We start from the raw sequence: 18,013 nt of genomic DNA on the forward strand, positions 1-18,013 counted from the left end.
CCACTCTGTCTTGGGGCTCTGGTGGATAACTGTTGACCCTAGTTTCAGTAATGGAAGTTGTTGCTCCGCTGACACATCACCCATGACCCAGCTGATGAAATAGGGTGACTGAGACAAAAACTCACACCTAGTTCTACTTCCTTTCCAGAAACCACTGGCTGAGGGATGGGTCAGTCTAGGGCAGGGTGATCTCAGCTATTTACTACAGCACATGTGAGTTAGAGGCCTTAGCTGATATGTCAACACCTTGGTAGAAAGGGCTGTGAAAGAATGGAAGAGAATAGTAAATTGAGGGGAATGACCTCAAAATCAGACTGTGGTTCATCATACACTGCTCAGATTCCCACAGGATTTTTGTATCTGAGATAGAGTATGCTGTAAATAGATTCTTCACAGCTCCCATAGTCACCTGTGCGAGATTGCTGTCAGCTCTCCTTGCTCCTCTACTTCTAAAGGTTACTGATGCATTTAAACAGAAAGGTGGCAGGACCTGTTCAAAACTCCAGTTCCTTGGAAATTTTGCCAGCCCTCCTTCATCCTTCCGTTGAAGAAGCTGAATTTTAAGACTGTGTGTGGCAGGTGCACCTAGCACCACGCTGGAGAGTATGTCCTGGGAGCCCCCAGGAGACACGGCTTTTGAAAGGGAGATGATGTTCTCCCTACCCTCAAGAACAGCCTTTCACCTTTTGGATGAACTGCTGGGTGTGAAAGGCAAGTGGAATGGAATATGGAATAATCTTAAAATAAGATCAGAGTTTGTTAGATACAGCTGATGCTTTTTCTGTTTTTCTTCTTTGTCTTTTTCTTTTTTTCTTTTTAAGATCCTTCTGTGCATTTGGCAGCACGCTGCAAACTTATATCTCATCGGGAGTCAGTAATCATTACCCAGACATCAGTAGGGTAAGATAGCACAGAATAAAAACTACCCTGAAGTCATCAAAGACAGAGCAGTGTTAAAAGTGACCCCTGAGAGGAGCAGACTGTCAGGTTTCACTTTTTCACAAGCGGTTCTGTGAGCATAGGGATTAGCAGAGCCTGATTCCCTCGAGTTATGTCTGGTGATGGGTTGCAGACTCAGAGTGACCTTTTTTTCACATTTGGGGATTCCTGAAGGCCCTTTCTCTGTGACTTCTCTGATGTGTAGTGATGTGTGGACTTGCGCCTCAAGCGCCCCTCAGGCCATCACTCACAGCACTCTGCTCCTCTTTCTCCGAGATGCTTCTCTGCATGAAACTTGTAGGAATTTATTTATCTTTGAGACCTCTATGCATTCATAATATATGCATATTCAGCTAATGCGTTTCTATGCATTTGCTTTAATTGCACAGTAGAGAGCAGAAATTGCTATTTAGGTCCCTAGATATTGGACCTACGTCCCCTGTTTTAGTACTGACGGGCAGAAACAGGACTAGGCACCTATGAAACCACCCCACTGAACTCAGGGTTTTGTACTTGGCACCTAGATTTTACCCTGTGTCTCTAGAGAAATAACACTCTGTGCTCTGGCAACCTAGCAGTTAAACTCAGAATTGTAAATAGGCAGACATTTATATTTTTGCTCCTATTTTTACTCTCCTACTTATGGCACTACATGGTGAGGCAGTTTTTCCACCATAGAAAATTTCCTTGGCTAAGTTTAGGCAAGTATAAACATTAGCTTCTCTAGGATCTGTTACTTACCAACGCTTTTCATCTAATTCAGCAGGATGAGTGAAGTTCAGATTCAATGGTTTGTTTTATGGGTTTGGGTAGGGAAATGTGTATGTAGAATGGTACACAAATGTGTATGTAGAAATGGTAGGGAAATGCAATGTAGAAGAATTTTGTCCTGTGCAGCAGGACTTGATTTAATCTGTTGGAGTACTTGAGCATAACCCTCATTCTTAGCATTTTGACAAACTGATGATTTGTTTGTGTGCTAAATTCTGTGTATCCTATTTCAGACCCAAAGCCTAAAAGACAGAATCCCATCATGGAGAAACATGGTTTACTTTGATCTTAGCAGCTGTTACAAGATGTGTTTTTCTTTCCCTTTTCGCGTAGCAGTGCTAGACAAGAACTTCCATTCTTCCCTGGTGTGAGCAGGTGAAAATGCCCTTTTCCTTCAAGGAAACAGTGACTCTCATACAGCTGCTGAGCTGGACCCAAGATACTTTAAGACTAGGGATGGGCTACCTGGCATGGAAGAATGAGTTCCAAGTCCTTCAGCTAGTGTTGCAGCCAAATCCTTTCAGAGCAAAGTGCCTACAGTTCAGGGAATTCCTTCCCACCCATGTTGCCTCATTCATTTTTTCTTGCTCTTATTTTCCTGGGTTTGATTTACCCAGGAAAGGAAAAGTCTTGGGAAAGCCTATTCCTCGGGCAGCACTTTTAGCTCCACAAAATTCTGCAGGCAGACCTTCCTCAGGGCATTTCAATCTGACAACTCATGTGCGCGCTCCCACCTCCTAGAGTGTGGTTCGTGTCCCTTGCTCCTTGCCATCCCCAAACCGCATCCCACCACCTTCCCTGCACACTTTGCCCGAGCTTCCCTTTGGCAGGGAGCCTCGGGAAGTGCCCCGTGCTGCAGCGCCCGTGTCACCAGCCTTTCGCTACCAGCAAAGACCTCAGGGATCAGCTTGACATGAGCTATCCATAGGTAATAAACATCAGGTCTTTGTTCTCCCTTTTTCATTTTGGAGCCCGTAGGGTTTATGTTGTCAAAGCAGGGCCAGCCCCTTTGTTTTTAACGACAGCTGAAACGGTCATGCTGCAATATAAATAAAGTGAGGCTTGAAGGAAGAACATCAAATAGAGCGAGACTCACAAGGAAATCACAAGAGTTGGCAGCACATCTTCTGGCAAGTCTCGGTGACTCACTCAGACTCTGCCAGCAGGCGCTGAAATCCTAGGTGTCCCGTCAAGCTGCCATTCAGCTGCTGCAAAGCCCTGTAATAAAAGAAAAATGTAGGGAGCGGCCCATCCCGTAATTATCTCCATGTAGGTGGGTGAGGTTTTCCAAGGCACGGAACTGGAGACTCCTCAATACTGCAGAAAATATAAACTAGGTTCTTAAACAATGTCTGATTTTTATATAAATCTGAAGTGCCTTGGCTCCCACTGGACAGTGGAAGCTGCAGAATTACTGCTTTCTCACTGACTTTGCAGCAATTTGTCAGAAGAGGCTGCGCAACTTCTCTTTTTTTGATACTTTATTAAAATAAGCAGTGTTTTGGGTAGTACATGCTATTTTCTTATATAAGCATAAAAGGAAGATGTTATTATTCATTAAGAGATTGCCACATAACTCAACTAGTGTAAGTTCTGAATTAAAGAAAAATGAATACCTTGCTACTATAAAATAATTTCAGGCAAGATTGTTGATTTTTTCACCAGTTCACTCCACTTGGTCACTACTTTCCAGCAGACAGCTAAAATAGAAATTGTTCCATTTCCGTTAATGCTGTTTCTGCTGTGTTTGCAATTACACAGATCCTGCATCTTCTCTGTGCTAAGTTATGCACCTTCAGCTGGCATCCACTTGTATATTCAGTGCCTGCTTAGGCAGTCTGGACACTGATGTTTCTACATGAAAAGAGAGCAAGAGATGCAGAAGATACCCAGCTATGCCAGGACAAGTTGGCTTTTCCAAGCACAGGCAAACCTGCACATGCACATGTAACCCATGGTGCTAGAGAAGTGTCAGCACCTTGCAGGTAGGGGAGAAGGAAAAGTCTGCAGGATATATTTCTGCTAATAGTGTCCATATGTGGACAGAGGTCCACTTCTGATCTCTGATGCACACCAGTAGAAATTCAAGGTAGCTCTGCTGATGTCAGATGCTGTTGTTTTTAGGGTCAGAACTGATTCCAGCATGTCTCACGGAAAGAAAACCATTTTTTTTCCTTTCTGAAGGAATTTTAAGGTTTTCATTTGGAAAATTCATAGAGAAAAAATTGTTGTCATGGGAAATAAGCCTTTCTTGAACAATCAAACAACCAGAAGAGTGGAAAGCATATTTTGAGCTTCTTATTTTTAAGAACTTTTGCCCCACTTTGACAGCCAACAGCGCAGCTGAGCAACATTAAAGAAACTAAAAAGCAGGAGAACGGTCTCTCAGAAACCAAGACTTTCAGTTCCAGTCCTTTGCATGTTGCTTATCTTCATATTCGCTACCCAGCTGAATAGCAAATCCCATATGAATTGTAAAAGAACTTATCTTCTCAGTTGCACAATCTACTTGGGAAAATTGCCATGTAAGCAGAGGGAAATCTGACACATCTTTCCAGCATGAAGTGTTAAGCAGCTAAAATGACAACTATGTCTATTAAACCATCCAGGCAAGTAGTAAGATCACATTTTATAACATTGTAACTAGCTCTTCGTCTCCTATTACATTAAACTGTCACCACTTCTCATATTTTAGAGTATCTTTATGACCCACTTTCTTCTCTTAAATAATTTGGTAGATCTAACAAAAAATCAGATATTACTAGGAAGATTGTGTTTTTATCCTAGAACAAAATTCTCTTGTTACACTCCTTTTTGCTGCTATTCACCAGTGTTTTGCCCCTGCAAATGTAGATGCAAGGAAGGAAAGTGATAGAGTTCTCCAAGATCAGTTCAAGTGAGTAAAGGTGTGACAGAGTAACAGATTGAGGAAGAAAGAGGCCATGTGGTAATTCCTAAGAACAACGTGCAGGGATGATGACCGATTCTTCACCTACCTTGGGCCAGTGGAGCTCAAGATTTCTTTTTATTTCACTTGGGTTGTTGGGAATTAAAAAGTAGCTTATGGTGGATGATGCCTCTGGGATTTTTTCTGAAGTAATGTGGTGGTCCTGACTGTAGTCTCAAAAGGGTTACCCAAACCCAGTATTAGAGCTGACATTAGTTGGCGTCACAGCAGGGAGCCGAGCTGAGTCCAGTAGCTGCAGAAAATGTCTTCGTCATTCCCTGCTCCCATGAGGAGTCCTGCTGGTTTAGTGATACTCCGCCTGGGATTTGGATATGGATTTCTGGATCAGGACATTTACCCATTGTCATCTGCTTTAATGATAAACATTTTGAAAGATCCACCAGATATTATACTGGTTTTCTACAAGGTTGAAAATTATATCCTTGATGACTTGCAGTTCTGAAAGGCATTCACTCATTGGCCACCACAGGAGACAAAGTCAGTTTACAAGTATTTCCAGTAAGCCACAAAAATGACAGTTTTTCTTGTTCTAGTAATTACTGTCTTATTCTAAAAACAACTGTCACTATTACCTTTTATGTCCAGTCTATGACTGGGTCTTTAGGCATCTGAGAAAATATTACCAACAGACACCTGAGACATGTTCTTTGTCATCTTCTTGCTGTAGCACACGGCAAGCTCTTCCCATGCTTCATTGAACCAGGAACAATAGTTGTAGTAAGAAACGTAGGCTATACATAGCATTTTTGTGTTTTGTTTTGTTTTGTTTTTTTTTTAAACACAGTCAAATACCTTAAAGTACATAGGAACCTTTTGTTCTTGATAGTCTCGATTTTAGGAACTTCTGGGTCACCAGGATGTATTTCTGTAGTTTCTTGGCTTATTTTATTATTACTACTTTTAGTTTTCTAATAAGTGCACTGAAGCTGCCACCTTTAACATTCTGTGACACGTATTTTGAAGGAAATAACATTGATGTTTACTGTGACAAGGCAGAAACTGTTGTCTTTTATCCAGAAAGACACAAGTGAGGTATTATTTTGCAGTATCAGACATCAAAATGAACTGTTCTTTGTCATAAAAATGTTTTTTGATTGAGAATGATTAATGCATTCATGGGCTTTCAGATCGGAAGGGACCTTTCTGATCACCTGTTCTGACCTCAGCGCTACACCAGCTGGTGGGGAACAAGTGAGATTGAAATGGGATTTATTGCCGTGCTCATAACTGACTTTACAATCATCATTTGAATTCAGGGAAAAATAGGTTTTCCTCTTTGGTTTTACAGATAAAAAGGTCTTTTATCAGATGCTAAAAGTAATTTGTTCTTTCCTGAGCCATGAAGAATGAGTAAATGAGCTGCTGCTCAGAGATTGTTTGGGGCAAATTCCTTGATCACTAGTTTTTGGCCTTCAAGAAAATCTGGTGTTTGATACAATTCTGGGATAAGCATTAATCTCAAAGGATCTATAGGTATTACTCAGAGCAGTGTTTCATCATTAAAGATTTGTACCGATATAAAAGCAGGAATGGACTAAATATCCAAGAAACTTTTACAACCAGTTTTGAATGACTTTTTGTCCAGTGGCCCAGATTCTCAACTCAGAAGGATTCAGGGGCCAGGCAGGGATTAGGCAGAAGCCACCTGCATTTCGTAGGTGCTGAGGAGCCTGAACTCAGCAATGCCAAGAGCAGGCTCAAGCGTGGGCTTTTTCTGAGCACCAAGCACCTCTGTTGGAGCATGAAACCGGAACTGGGAGACAAACTGGCAACCTTCAGGCAGGAATATAGAAGCTTTAGATCTTAAGCTGAAACAATTCCAAAAATACCATGCCATAAATAGACTACAAATTAAATAACCTCCATGCTGGATACCCCATCTCTGTCTGGCTGTTGCCAACGAGTTGCATTCCAAAGAGAAAGCAGCAAGAGGCTGCTGCTTTGGGGCTCACGTGGTCCACCAAAAGGCAAACCAGATGTCACGGCAAGCACCTGCCTCTTGGCTGTGGTTTGGAGCCAGTAAAGCAATTCCTGTTGTGTTTTAAGGACATGATAGCTGTGAATGTTATGAGTGTGTAGCTGCTAGAAACCCCCACTAAAATGAGCTCCTATACAAGACAGTGAAAGATGGCTTGTAGACTGCAGAACTGTCAGTCTAAGTAGCCAAGATATGGAACAGAAGTAGATATGGAGATGTGAAGGGCCAAAGTCTCATAGCAAGGTACCGAAAGAGCTTGCATGAGAATGCATATATCCCAACAAGCAGCTTCTTGCCCCTCCACTAGTCTTGGCTGTGCTTGTGTCCTTGCCCGTGGCATTAAAACTGTTAAAAGACTACTGCCTCCATTTTGACCTGCCTCAAAGACAGGAAATATTCATGCTGCATAGGTGACCATACAAAAACTTAGGTATTTCTGAGATAAAATGGATTTTTATGTTTGATATTTTAAGTTCCTCATGCAAAGAGCACTCTTTGCATGTAAGAAATGGAAGGAAGCAGCATCATAGTTGTTCTCGGCTTCCCTAGGTGTATTTGAAACCTTTCAGGAATATGACGAGCTACATCCCTGTGTGCCAAAACAGATTTATATGACCAATAGTGCATTTTCTTTTTGCACTAGATTTTCACATGGGGCATGGCAGGTGAACATCACATGTTCAGCCCTAAAGCTATCAATTTTCGCATGAATTGGCCTTCATCTCAGTGATGACAGAACAGAGAAAAACATACAGTTGGGGTGTAGTTTTGTAATTGGTCTGTAACATTGATCTCCAGGCCAGGAGCATCTTCCAGTCCTTGTACAGAAGAGCTCTCCATTGAAGCATATGCAACATGTTATTTAGCCTATCAGGGCAGGTAGTCAAGCCATTGAGTTTTAGCCCCCAAAATTCCAGCCCCATCTGCTGCTTGAGAGTGGAGATGTGGATTCCTTTAGATTGTGGGATCTGAATTCAAAGCCAGTTGAAATCAATTAAGAGTTTTCTCCATTTTCAATGGAATAAGCTCTTTTAGAGAACAGTTTTTTGAATTCATAAATAAGAAGTTACTTTGTGGTATTTCCATGCTTACCTTTCTCCCTTAAGCATTTGAATAGTGAGCATTTTCATGGTGCTGCACAGTTCCTATCTCACCTCATGGTATCCATACAAATGGCTGCAGACGCTATTTCTGTTTTACCTTTGTATTTGAACTGGAAATGTTTCAGTGACTTTCCAAATGTTCCCAGCTCTTTGCTGGCGAAAGCCATTTACAGGCAATGATGATCAAATGCACATGTTAAGGCTGAGCCTGGCTGGTTTAATGGATATGTTTGTCATTTTCCTTTCACCCCCAGCTTTATATTCAGGCCAGACGCCCTGAGAATCTGACCTTATCCATCGCCAGAGCGACATACCATTCCCATCCCTTGCGGCTGCAAGGCGTGAACCGCGGAGTGCCGTACCAGCAGTACCAGCCGGTCGTCATGCTCGAGCAGGCTTATATCATCCAGTGGGACGGCAGAGCACCTGAGGATGTTATCCTGTACCCGATCAACTTCAACAGGTACCACCCTGCCTTGTTAGAAAATGTTTGGTTTTCAACAGAGCTGGAGCTATCATGATTTTCCAGCTTCTCTACAACCAGCCCCTTAAATGTATCAACAATTTTTGAGAGCATTGAAGCAAGGTGTTAATGACTGGTACTTACTGATGCAAAGAGATGCCTGTGTTTTCACTTTACTCCAAGGGTTTTGATGTGCAGAGATGTTTCTCTTTCCAGTAAGTTTTGAAACAGAATCCAAGTAAGTCCTGGCCTGCTGTGCCTGAAATCACTCCAGAGGAGCACTGGCTCTTGTTCGTTTGTTTGTACTGCTTGCTGCACACATAATTTATCTCCCATATATATAAAGTGCAGAAATACGTCAGAGTGTGTACAGAGCTTTACATTTTCTGTAATCCAAACAGCACTGCAACCACTATTCCTTTCTGACATGAATTTTTAGAACATTACAACTCAGTACAGCAAAAGTGTAGGCTATGCTGCATTTATTTTCCGTGTTTCCTTCCATCTCATCTAGTGTTACATAAAAGCATGACAGACCCATTTTAGACATATTTTTTTCTCCTGAAAGTTGTTTCATTTTGCATAATTTCATTTACAGTTTTAAGTAAGTAATGATTCAGGACCAAATTTCTTCTTACGTCAGTGAAATTATTTGTGCTTTACACTGGCATAACTACCAGGAAAGTCCTGCAATCCCTTCAGTTTATTGGTGGCAGACAGTGTCATGGTTTACACAGATATACTACAAGAGATGAACTGCACAAAATACCAAGACAGTGGCACTGCAGTCATTTTTGATTTAAAGATATAGGTAGCTGTAGAGACATGACCGAGTTGCTGGAGGATCAGTATTTGAACAGTCCTGTCACAGAGGAATTATTAAGAATAAATTACTGTTTTCTGTATTAGCAAAACTGAGTGCACTTTAAGGAAGAGGAATACCCATTAGTCACTCATGGACAAGCTGAGCTTTGCAATTATTATCTGTTGTAAAATAATTAGCTATTTCCTTGCAATTGCAGTGCTAAGCCTTCTGCCGCTGTTACTGGTGGTTGCACTATCACTATGTCTATTAATAGTTGTTGAAGCTTTGACCCGTTGTCTTCAAGGATGTATGCAAATTTTTAGTCTGCACTGAGTCTTTGATAAAACTCCACTTGATGTTTATCCCTTACTCAAGCATTTCACTTTTGAAAACCACAGTGTGGTTGTGGTTGTCTTTGTCTCTTGTGAAACCAATTAAGTTATTTGAACAGGGCAAAGGTTTGTAGACTTTTCTGATCCAGAAACAGTTGGCAAGGTGTCTGTTTTGTAGAACTATACATAAGAAATATGCTGTAGCAGGAGAAAAATGCAGTTTTGCTTCATTTCATTTGAAAGCATCTTGCTAAGAAATAATTGAAAATGAAACTTGTAGGAGTTCGCTAACGTTGAGTACACTGGACACTAGCTACTGTGAGACTTAAGGTGATGCAATGGCAATGATGAAATGTCCAGATGGCATATGAAAACATGGGCAAAAGTGGTTGCCATGGAAGGATACAGCAACTGAGGTGAAAAAGAGGGTTGAAGAGTTTGAAGAAAAACAAGTTCCTGCTTAAGCAGTTCCATATACGACCTTTATTAAACATTGTGTTCCAACCACTTTTGGAATGGAAGAAATCTCAAACTGGAGCCCAAAGCAGCTGGAGTTAGAGAACCAGGGAAGATTTTACCTGTCTCAAGTTGCCTTATGCTTTCTTTTTTATTCCAAAATACTGAAAAATTTGCCAAAAAATGAGCTCTTAACATAGTAACATCTGTGCAAAAAAAAAAAAAAAAAAAAAAAAGATGCAAACCAATATAGTTTGATGAGGTTGAATAACAGTATTGTAAGATTAATAATTTCAGACATAGCTTTATTGAACAGTTAAACTGTTTTTAAACCTGTCATTGTAAACTGATAGATAGATATATCCAGGACATTGCTTTCTCAGTGAGAGAGCCCTCATGTTTCTGGACTGACTGCTCTGTGCTGACTAAAAAAAGGTCAGAGGGGAAATAAGGAATGTGACAGGGAGATGTGTACCAGGATTTGAATTTCTTTGGAGATCAAGCATAGTACTGATGCTGAATATTTGTATGATTAACGTTTTCACTGCCTCTGAAGTGCTGTAAAAAGACCCAATGGACGTAATTTCACTTTCTGTTTAGAAGGCTGAAACATTAGGATTCCTCAGGTGGGCAGGAGCCCTGTCAGGGTAAGTTCGCCTGATTCAGCTGGAATTGGCAGCGCCGCTGATTTGAGCCTGCTGTGAGTCCAGCTCGATGCGTTCAGAGCCTCTACTTGGGCACATTTACTGAACAAATGAGGAGACCACTTACAGCACGGTCACTGAGCAGATCCTTTTTTTTTTTTGTATCCATAGACACTGAAAGGATTGCTGCAGTCCATGTGCCTTCAGTGGAATGATTCAAATCAAGTTGAGACTAATTGGGAAGGGAACTCAAAAAAAACCTCCAACCCTTCCCTATTCAGTTTCCTTACTTTCATCAAAACTTGTAATTAAACCAAGCAAAATTACTGTATCTCCACTTGCTGCTAGCTGCAACTATGCAGTGCAAACTCACATGTGAGCAAGCTGTCTAATGCCATCCAGCCTCCGTTCCAATGAGAGATATACTTGTTTGCATTTAGCTTCATAGCTGTGCCACTAGCTGACTGATGAGCAAATTTAAAGCCATGGCTGAGACCTGCAAGTTGTGTTTTCAGGCTACTGGCTAATGTAGGTGGCTCAGAATAAATGCCTTTCTTTAGCTCTGGGTAGGGTTGTCTGTCTAGTGGTTGGGAGTTTCGTTGTGAGGATGAGAAGAAGGCCTGCTATTGATGCTTCTTGAAAGAGTTAATGCAGGACAAGTGACTTCTGAAGGTTTGGCAAGTGAACAGAAGGTGAGTGCTGGCTGGAATTTTAATTACCAGGAGTAAAGTGTGCTCCAGAACCTGTCCAAACCTTCTGAAGTTTGTTCTCAGTGGGTGTAAAGTGTGTGCAAAAGCTTCATAAACAGAGACCTCAGACCTCTCCACCATGGGCTTCGTTTCTTTGTTGGAGCAGTTTCTGCTCCCTCAGGGCTGTTTCTGTGTTTTCTTGGGTTTTGTGCTTCATGGAAGAATGGGGGTTATCTTTAAAATTGGGTTAAGGGCTTTGCTTAAAATTACTTTCTCCCTCCTGAAGCACAAAGGCCCAGAGACAATGTCAAGCTTGAGAGAGGCTGGTAAGCCAGGAGCTAGCATGGAAAACATTGTTTGGTTGCAAGGAAGTGCTTCTGTTCAGGTGCTAGAAAACTGTTCAAAGATTGGCACTTTATACAGTAAGCAAAGCCAGAAATTAAATCTTTCAGTTTAATGACCTAGTCTCTGTGTGTGTGCAAATTTTCTAACTGCAGAATAAGCTAAGGCAAATACTGTTATCAAAGGCACAGGGTAGTTCAGTAAATCAATCTGACTTATTTGTGTTATCAGAAGATCTAAAGATAAGAATTAAGTCTCCTCAAAGCACATATCTGAAGTATTGTGTAATAAATTGCGTTGTGGAAACGGTCTGAAAAGCAGTGGCAATTAGATTAAACTTTCCTTGTGTTTTAAGAGCACAGACAAATATCCGTATGCTTGGTCTATTAAGGCTCAGAGGGAAGCATTTTCCCTTATTACGGTTCTCTGCTGAGTCAACAGAGAGAATTTCAGGGTATATGTGAACAACTGGTCATGTAAAGAGGGGTGTTTTCTGCAACTTGGGTGTCACAGCCCTATGAGCAGGCGTTCCGCTTTGCACCCCAGTTCTCCTGATGGACACTGGCTCCGAGGGAAAGTGTAAGGTGGCCTTTCCCAGGTTTAGACTCCAGCCCCGTATTAGCTTCACTTAGAGAGACACCAGGCATGCACTGAAGCTTGTAATATTGATGTTCCCTGCCTTATTGCAGGAGCTGGATCCCTACAAGAGTTTTTCCCAAGATTTTATGGCAGGGGTTGGCCAAAATTCTCATCAAATGAAAGAGCAGATGTCTGTGCTTGTGCTTTGGCGCATGCCCAACCTTTCTGCATGGTGCTGCATTTGCAGGGGACAGGCGTAGGTGCACTATATCCCCGTGTTCACTGGATTGCGTTCTGCACTGGGGCTTGTTGCCATATTCATGAGGAAATAATCTTAATTATTTGAAGATTCAAGAGCCTGGAATGAGCTTGTGTCTAGAGTAAAAGCAGTGGGGCCTTCAGACGCGTGGTGACACGAAGCCTTCAGGATGTTGCGACCCACATCATCCAGAGGTGGAGATTTCAGTGCAGGCAACCAACCTACAGACCCCACGTCCACATTGAAACACCAGCAGACTAGTTATATTTGTCTTTTCCAGGGCTGTGTAGGTGGGTGTTTTTCCTCTGACTTTTCTTCAATGCCAGTCTGATTCATTCTTTCAGCTACTTGTCATTTTTGCGATTAAATTCTTTAGTAGTGATAAGGTCTGGAGGAAAACAAAGATAATGAGACAAGACTAGAATGTGCTTGTTGCAGACTCACCCAGTTTATGGATATTTCCTAAATTGTTTCTTTTTCAGCTTAATTACTATCTGAGCTTTTGCCTTTGCTTCCCAGATTGATAAATGCACAGGAAGATGAAATTAGTATTTCAAAGTGGAGCTAAAGTTTAAGTCTGGGACTGCTTTCTTGTTATTTGTATGTACTGGGGTTCTGAGCTAGACCCTCTAGACCTGGGTAACACCAGTGCTATTTCCATAATAATAAGTAAGGGCTACTTGGGTTTCATAGTTTTCCCTTCAATAGCATCTCTAATTCAAAATTAATCCTCCAACCACCACAGCAGTCAGCAGATATATTTACACTCCCTTTTGCCTTTTTGAATACCCTTTGCTGTACAAGTATTAGTGAATGAAAGATATTTTTAAAAACGGAGGAAAGCTAAGACATTTGCCAAGACAGTAGCTTGTACTTTGTAGCATTTTGGCATGGCTGGGCCAAAAGGGAGACTGGTATTTCTGTGTTTGAGTGATCCTAAAAAGAACATCTTTGCCTCTTGGCATGTGCAGCCCTTGCTGCTCTCTGCCCACTGTGGCATATGCTCACAGCTGGCCTAGTGGCAGGGACATGATTAACAAGGTGGCTCTGAGGAGGGACATCCACATGAAGCAGATCATTTCACAGGACAAATCAGAGTAATCCAAGCATCAAACGGGCCCAGGTGTCCGAGGCAGACCCCACCTCTTGTCCCTTCCAAGTCCAGCCCACGAAATCTGCAGGTTTGTCTTTGTTTTCACCCTTCTCCTGACCCAGGACCAGGGCTCTGGGTTCCTCTGGGCCACCAGACTCCACTGACCTTACACGTGTCTCTGAGTACATCAACAGGAAAATGCACACGATAGCCAGCAAGGTAGTGCTTGGGAACTCGTTAAAAAGAGAGACAAATAGAATTGTTGTGCGATTCCTGCAAGAAAGCATGTGGGGTAGGAAAAAACATCAAAGATGATAAGATGATATGCTGTGTTTAAATACAGGAAGTTCTTATTTTCACTTGAACTCAATTGTCTGTAAGCTAAACGCTGCCTGACCAAGAGCTTGGTTTCATGAGGAACAGTAGGAGTGTACCTCAGGGCAGGATCCGTTATATAATTTGTTGAAGTTTGGAAAGCTAAAATTATTCCTTTTGCCTAAGGAGGCACTTGGGTAAAAATAAAAATTTCAGTTTATATTTGAAAATGGGCCATGTTTTTGAATTTTTTGCCAATTGGCATATCTTAAATGGTAACATTTAAGAAAGGCATTTAAATCTCAATACACACAACCCTAGTTAACTAAACACATACCTAACTTGTTAGCAGCCCTGTAGCAAGCTGTCTTACAGAAGTGTCTAGCCTGAATAACAAGGTCCTGGAAAAAAATTGTTGGAGTTTTGCCTAGTAGCTGTATTTGTCTTTGGGTGGGGGGGGGTGGATGTGTTTAATGGACTTGAGTTGAAGGCAGAACCTTAAAAGAAGTATAGCAGAAGAAGAAGAGTGAGTGACAGTGCCAGCGAGCTGATGGGAAATGGGGACTCGAGGAACAGAGCTTGGACAGCGAGAGGGTGGTGAGGACGTGATCCGGTTCCTTGCAGCTGTTCATGCCATCTCAGTAGCAGTGAGAGGCATGGATATTTCCCACTCTGTTTTCCCCAGGTTGGACAGGGATGCTGGTTTGGCCAGAGGTGGCTTGTTGAATGGGAGTTTTGTGCCAGAGGAGATTACCTGGCACAGGACAGGTTCTTGTGAGGTTGAGAGATGTTTTTGGAGAGAAAAATCAGAGTTGTGTTCTCCTTGAGAGCATGGAGTAGTGACCACTTGTGATTTGTTCCTGGCACGGGCTGGAGGCTGAATGGAGGCCTCTGCCTTTTTTGCCTTTTGAAGTGCAAAGTTTGGTCTGTGAGAGACAAACATACAGAAGTTGCACATGAGGACTTATGCCTGCTTCCCATTTTATGAAAGGGAAAGTTTCAAATTCTCAGTTGTCTCATTCCCTCTGAAAATTCAACACACGTAGGTCTGACCAAAATATCAGAGGAATCGTTTTTAAATAGGAATAATAACAGTTGGGGGGAAGCTGACTCACTGGATGAGAGTCTCTTGTTTTTTCAAACTCAAGGAAAAAATAAGTAATTTTTCAGTTGTACGCTGCATTCCTCACTGGCTTACCCCAGATTTTCATCAGTGAGATCAGGACTTGGACTCTGCACTTCCATGGTCATCAGCTACGTGACACACCATGTCAACAAAGATGGTGGGAGTTGTTTTCTAGAATAATATTCATCAGCTTAGAAGTTCCCTTGGCTAAAACACAGCTAGGATTGTTGTCTGGTATAACCAGCAACCCCAGCACCAGATCGTGCCCATTTTCCCAGGGCTGATGCTCCATCCTAGACAGTCAAGGGATGCATTCACAATATTTAACTGGTGTTCATTGGTCCCCTCCCTGGAGGAGGGAGCCCCTGACGCACACTCTTGCTAAGTCTGCTGCAGCCAGAGCCCACCTCCGAGTTATGTGACTCTTTTTAGCCCCCACCGCTTACAGGAGTCTTCAGGAGTAGAAGGCAAAGGACTGCTTCTTCCTTTGCCTTCATCACGTTTCTTTGAGTTTCTTTGCTTTTGAGAGTTGGGGGTTTAATCATAGGGGTTGTTTTGAAACCTATAAATGAGGTATGTATATGTGTATGTGCATGTGCAGACATGTATCTATCGCTTGTCCAAGAACAAGAAATCTCTTCCCTGCTTTTTTGTCTCTCCTTTTTTTTTTAATTTTATTTTATTATTTTTTTTGCTTTCAGTTATCCCATTTATTGGTCATTGCCAAAACACAAGGATACTTTTTTAACATTTTGCTTGGTGCTTTTGCTTCAATTGAAGGAGCCAGAACTGCAAATGTCAATATCTTGGTCAAAAAACAGAATGGCTTCTTGGGTTTGTTTCACCCAGCCATCTCCAAAAGGAAAAAAAACAGGCTAAATACGTTGATGAAAATACATGAAACACACTGTGTGGATTGCTGAATGACGGTAACAGGGCAGGAGTGTCACATCTGATACAGGCTGACCATTTCAGCAGACCGTTTAACATTTTCAGAGTAGTGTTTGAAACTGTTACAACTCACTAAGCAGCGACTTTGTTCTAGCACATATTTAGTTTCACTTCTTCAAATGCCAGTTTTGGGGTAAAAACACATAGGAAAATGCTGGCCTGATTAAAAGCGAACAAGAAAAAAGAAAGAAAATTATTCCTTATATCTAAAATAAGCTGAACTTTATCACTAGAAAAGATAGCAGATGCAATTATTTAGTTTTGGGGTGAAAACATCTTAAATAGCTCAAAAGTTTTCTATACATGGTAATATGACTATCACTTAAGGTGACAGCTATTTCAAAAGTCGAGCATTCCACCCGAACATATTTTTGTTTCTCTTGCAAAAAATTCCTGAGAATGAAAAGAAAGAAGGATCTTGCTCTTCACTACATTTGACAGCATTTTGTATGTTGCTCCTACTCTTGTATTTTAAATGATTTTTCCACCTTTTGTTTGTGCAGATCTTTGCGCATAAGAGAAAGTAAAGCTACAGATGCTCCCAGGGACTGAGGCAAGGGTCTGACATTACTCTGAATTCATAGTTTGGGATGTATTGTGATTTCAGTGTTTCCTCTTCTTGAAAACAGAGATGTCTCAAAAAGTGACTGATAGCACTAGACCTACCGACTGCTAGTGCAATTTGTATTAGTGAAGATCCCAAGTGACATTATGCCAGTGGTCAGAGCGGCAGGACAAGGACTTCTGTCCTTACAGGGCATTTGGGATAGGTCAAATTTTTCTTCTTCTTTCTGCAAATATTCACTCCAAAGTAGCGAGTAGAAAAGAAAACAAAGAGGTAGAAAAGAGAACAAAGAGGTTTAAGTACAGAAATAAATGAAGAGTCATATTTAATTGACCAGCCTCAGAAAGAGAAAGGCTTTCTGCACCTGAGATCCAGGCAGAAGGTCCTCTGTGGCCAGTGCAGTGGCCGAGGAAGGCACACGCACTTCTGTTTCCCTTTGAACACAATCTTCAAACCCTCCATGCCTGATTACAGCTCGTAGCCTGAGGTTGCATTTCTCCTTCAGTTATGGCAGTAACTGGAAGAAAGGTATCTAAGCCCTATCTGGTTGCCTGATACCAGGAGGCAGAGTCCTGCAGGCCATCTCTCAGTAGCTCTGTTGTTCCTTGCTTTGCTTTTCCTAGATATAGCGGAAGTTAATTCAGCACCACTGCCAGATATATGGGAGAGGGTTTACAATGGCTTCTATACAAGCTGAAGAAACAGAACCAAAGTAAAGAACTAAGTGGGAAGCTGTTTAATGCCACTAGGAGAGAAAACAACTGCCTTACTCTTCTATATTTGCATTTTGTTGTGGGAATGTACTTATTCCCATCTCTTCCTCCACAAACTCCAACGTAGATGCTTTTCATTTGATCTTCTCAGTCTTGATATAATATATTTCAGTATTTCACTCAGCCTGCTCACATGCACAATAGGCTCTAGCAATCATATTCCCAACTGCCTGGAGACTCAAGACAGCCACAGCTGTGGTTTTTTCACGCTTTTTTCCCTTCACCCTCCAATTTCCTTTTCTTGTGCCTTTCTTGTTCCCTGGGGAAGTGGCAGTCAGCATAACACTGCACTGAAGCTGGTTCCCAGAGTTTGAGGGAGATGACGAGGTCTTTTTGTGACAGTGTCTTCAGGGGATGAAATGTGCTAAGGCAATGCAAATCACCCTTATGAAACAGCTGAATGTCCTGGGACTCTGTCCTAAAATGGCTCTGGTGCATTTCTTCCATTTCCTCTAGTCAGAGGCCAAATCATCTGAAAATACATCCATTTCTCTCTGTCCTGTGTTAGGACACAGCTGGAGTCACTTAAAATCTAGAGGGCAGTATTTGGCTTAAGCCGATAGGTCTTTGTATGGCTTTGATTTATTATTTTAGAACAGCCTATCCCCCCTTCCATCTTGTAGATATGGTGTTCTTTTGCTTTAATGAGAAAAACAGAAGATTGACAGAGCTTTGCTCTTGCACTGTTCATGTATAATGCAAAGTAGAGGTCTAGGCATGTAGACTCCCAGATGTCTCCAAATCAAAGGGGTTTCCCCTCATTTATTGCTCCTTGTGGATGACGGGTCATTTCAGTAGAGCCTTTGCAGAAACCTTGTCTTGCACAGCCTTGTAGGACCCTGAAAGACAGCTGACGAAGGTT

The 18,013-nt window shown here is 41.8% G+C and overlaps 2 protein-coding genes across 2 annotated transcripts in view; both read left to right on the forward strand.

Annotated features, from left to right (window-relative positions):
* Window positions 1-18,013, forward strand: part of LOC134144434 (inactive cell surface hyaluronidase CEMIP2-like) — a 57,513-nt gene that overhangs the window by 28,144 nt on the left and 11,356 nt on the right. Inside the window, exon 18 of the mRNA XM_062583308.1 lies at window positions 8,014-8,222. Coding sequence (XP_062439292.1) covers window positions 8,014-8,222 — 209 coding nt within the window. The remainder of the gene's footprint in view (window positions 1-8,013; window positions 8,223-18,013) is intronic.
* Window positions 1-18,013, forward strand: part of CEMIP (cell migration inducing hyaluronidase 1) — a 119,375-nt gene that overhangs the window by 23,430 nt on the left and 77,932 nt on the right. The gene's annotated exons all lie outside the window — the stretch shown is intronic.

This window comes from Rhea pennata, chromosome 10 (genome assembly GCF_028389875.1).
Source record: "Rhea pennata isolate bPtePen1 chromosome 10, bPtePen1.pri, whole genome shotgun sequence".
Classification (NCBI taxonomy): domain Eukaryota; kingdom Metazoa; phylum Chordata; class Aves; order Rheiformes; family Rheidae; genus Rhea; species Rhea pennata.